Source organism: Myotis lucifugus, unplaced genomic scaffold (genome assembly GCF_000147115.1).
Source record: "Myotis lucifugus unplaced genomic scaffold, Myoluc2.0 scaffold_146, whole genome shotgun sequence".
Taxonomy (NCBI): domain Eukaryota; kingdom Metazoa; phylum Chordata; class Mammalia; order Chiroptera; family Vespertilionidae; genus Myotis; species Myotis lucifugus.
The window spans coordinates 2,741,616-2,743,159 of NW_005871194.1; the positions used below are offsets into that span (position 1 = coordinate 2,741,616).

General features: G+C 61.9%; 2 protein-coding genes across 2 annotated transcripts in view; both read left to right on the top strand.

Annotated features, from left to right (window-relative positions):
* KRT16 (keratin 16) overlaps positions 1-1,544 on the top strand; it is a 24,487-nt gene that overhangs the window by 12,188 nt on the left and 10,755 nt on the right. The gene's annotated exons all lie outside the window — the stretch shown is intronic.
* The window catches only part of KRT17 (keratin 17), a 5,265-nt gene that overhangs the window by 3,137 nt on the left and 584 nt on the right, over positions 1-1,544 (top strand). Inside the window, exons 5-7 of the mRNA XM_006094935.3 lie at positions 344-519; positions 632-852; positions 953-978. Coding sequence (XP_006094997.1) covers positions 344-519; positions 632-852; positions 953-978 — 423 coding nt within the window. The remainder of the gene's footprint in view (positions 1-343; positions 520-631; positions 853-952; positions 979-1,544) is intronic.

Sequence of the window (1,544 nt, forward strand, 5' to 3'; positions counted from 1 at the left end):
CTGCAAGAAGTCAGGAATGGCACCAGGGGCCTGGTTACTGGTCCTTAGCAGGGAGGGGGAAGGGACGCATTAGGGTTCTCAAGTTTCCTACTCTTGTGCCCTCCACCTGTAGGGATTAAAGATAAAACTTAACATATTCCAAAGGTTTTGGGACTTTGGGAAGTGAGAAGCTGACGAGAGACACTCCCTGCATAGTTAGGTTTAGGAGGAGGGCCCAGGGGAGGTCAGGAAGGCGGACAAGGTCAGGGGGTTATGGGGCTTGTGTGGGGGGCTCCATGTGCCTGTCGGGGCACCGAATGGGTCCTGGGCTGAGGATATGCAGGGCGTGGTGGCTGTCTGACTTGGAGAAGGGACCCCAGGCTCACCCGGCACCGTCCTGTGTTCTGTCTGCAGACCGAGGAGCTGAACCGAGAGGTGGCCACCAACACGGAGCTGGTGCAGAGCAGCAAGAGCGAGATCTCTGAGCTCCGGCGCACCGTGCAGGCCCTGGAGATCGAGCTGCAGTCCCAGCTCAGCATGGTAGGGGCGCGGCCAGGCCTGGGGTGGGCCCCGGGCCCCGGGCCCCGGGCCCCGGGCCCCGTGGGGGGCACCGACCACCCTTTCTGACCCTGTTCCTCCTGCACCCCTGCAGAAAGCATCCCTGGAGGGCAGCCTGGCGGAGACGGAGAACCGCTACTGCGTGCAGCTGTCCCAGATCCAGGGGCTGATCGGCAGCGTGGAGGAGCAGCTGGCCCAGCTGCGCTGCGACATGGAGCAGCAGAACCAGGAGTACAAGATCCTGCTGGATGTGAAGACGAGGCTGGAGCAGGAGATCACCACCTACCGCCGCCTGCTGGAGGGAGAGGACGCCCAGTGAGTGGGGGCCTGGGGCCAGGGCTGTGGGCCTGGGGCTGGGGGCGGGGCTGGAGAGCTCAGACCCACATCTGATCTCCCCTCTCTGTTTTCTTTGCAGCCTGACTCAGTACAAGCCCAAAGAACGTAAGAATCTTGGACCGTGGTCGCTGCGGGCGGGGCAGCACGGGGCAGGCACCCATCTGCACGTTGCTGGGGGAGGGTCCCCCGGAGCTCCAGGAAATGATGGATGATCTTTAGCGGGGGGGTGGGAGAAGGGACCCATTAGGGTTCAGGACTGATGCTCAGAGGAATCAGACAGGGAGACACTGCCTGGCCCAATGTGGGCAGGGCAGGGAGATGGTCCTTAATCCTGGAGTCCTAGTGTGATGGGGGAAACATGGTCCTAGCTCTGAAGGCCGTCCTCTGATGGGGAGGCAGGGACAAGGTCTCATGACTTTTGCTCTGAGACCCTGCAGATGGGCGAAAGCAGTCCCGGCTCTAGCCTGGAGGGAGAAAGGGGCTTGGTCCTTGTCCTCCTGATCCCAGGGAACATAACCCCCTAGCGGCTAGGCGGTGGCCGGCAAACTGCGGCTCGGCAAACCGCGGCTCGCGAGCCACATGCGGCTCTTTGGCCCCTTGAGTGTGGCTCTTCCACAAAATACCGGCTCTTCCACAAAATACCGACTTTTGTGCATGGGCCACGAAGTTTC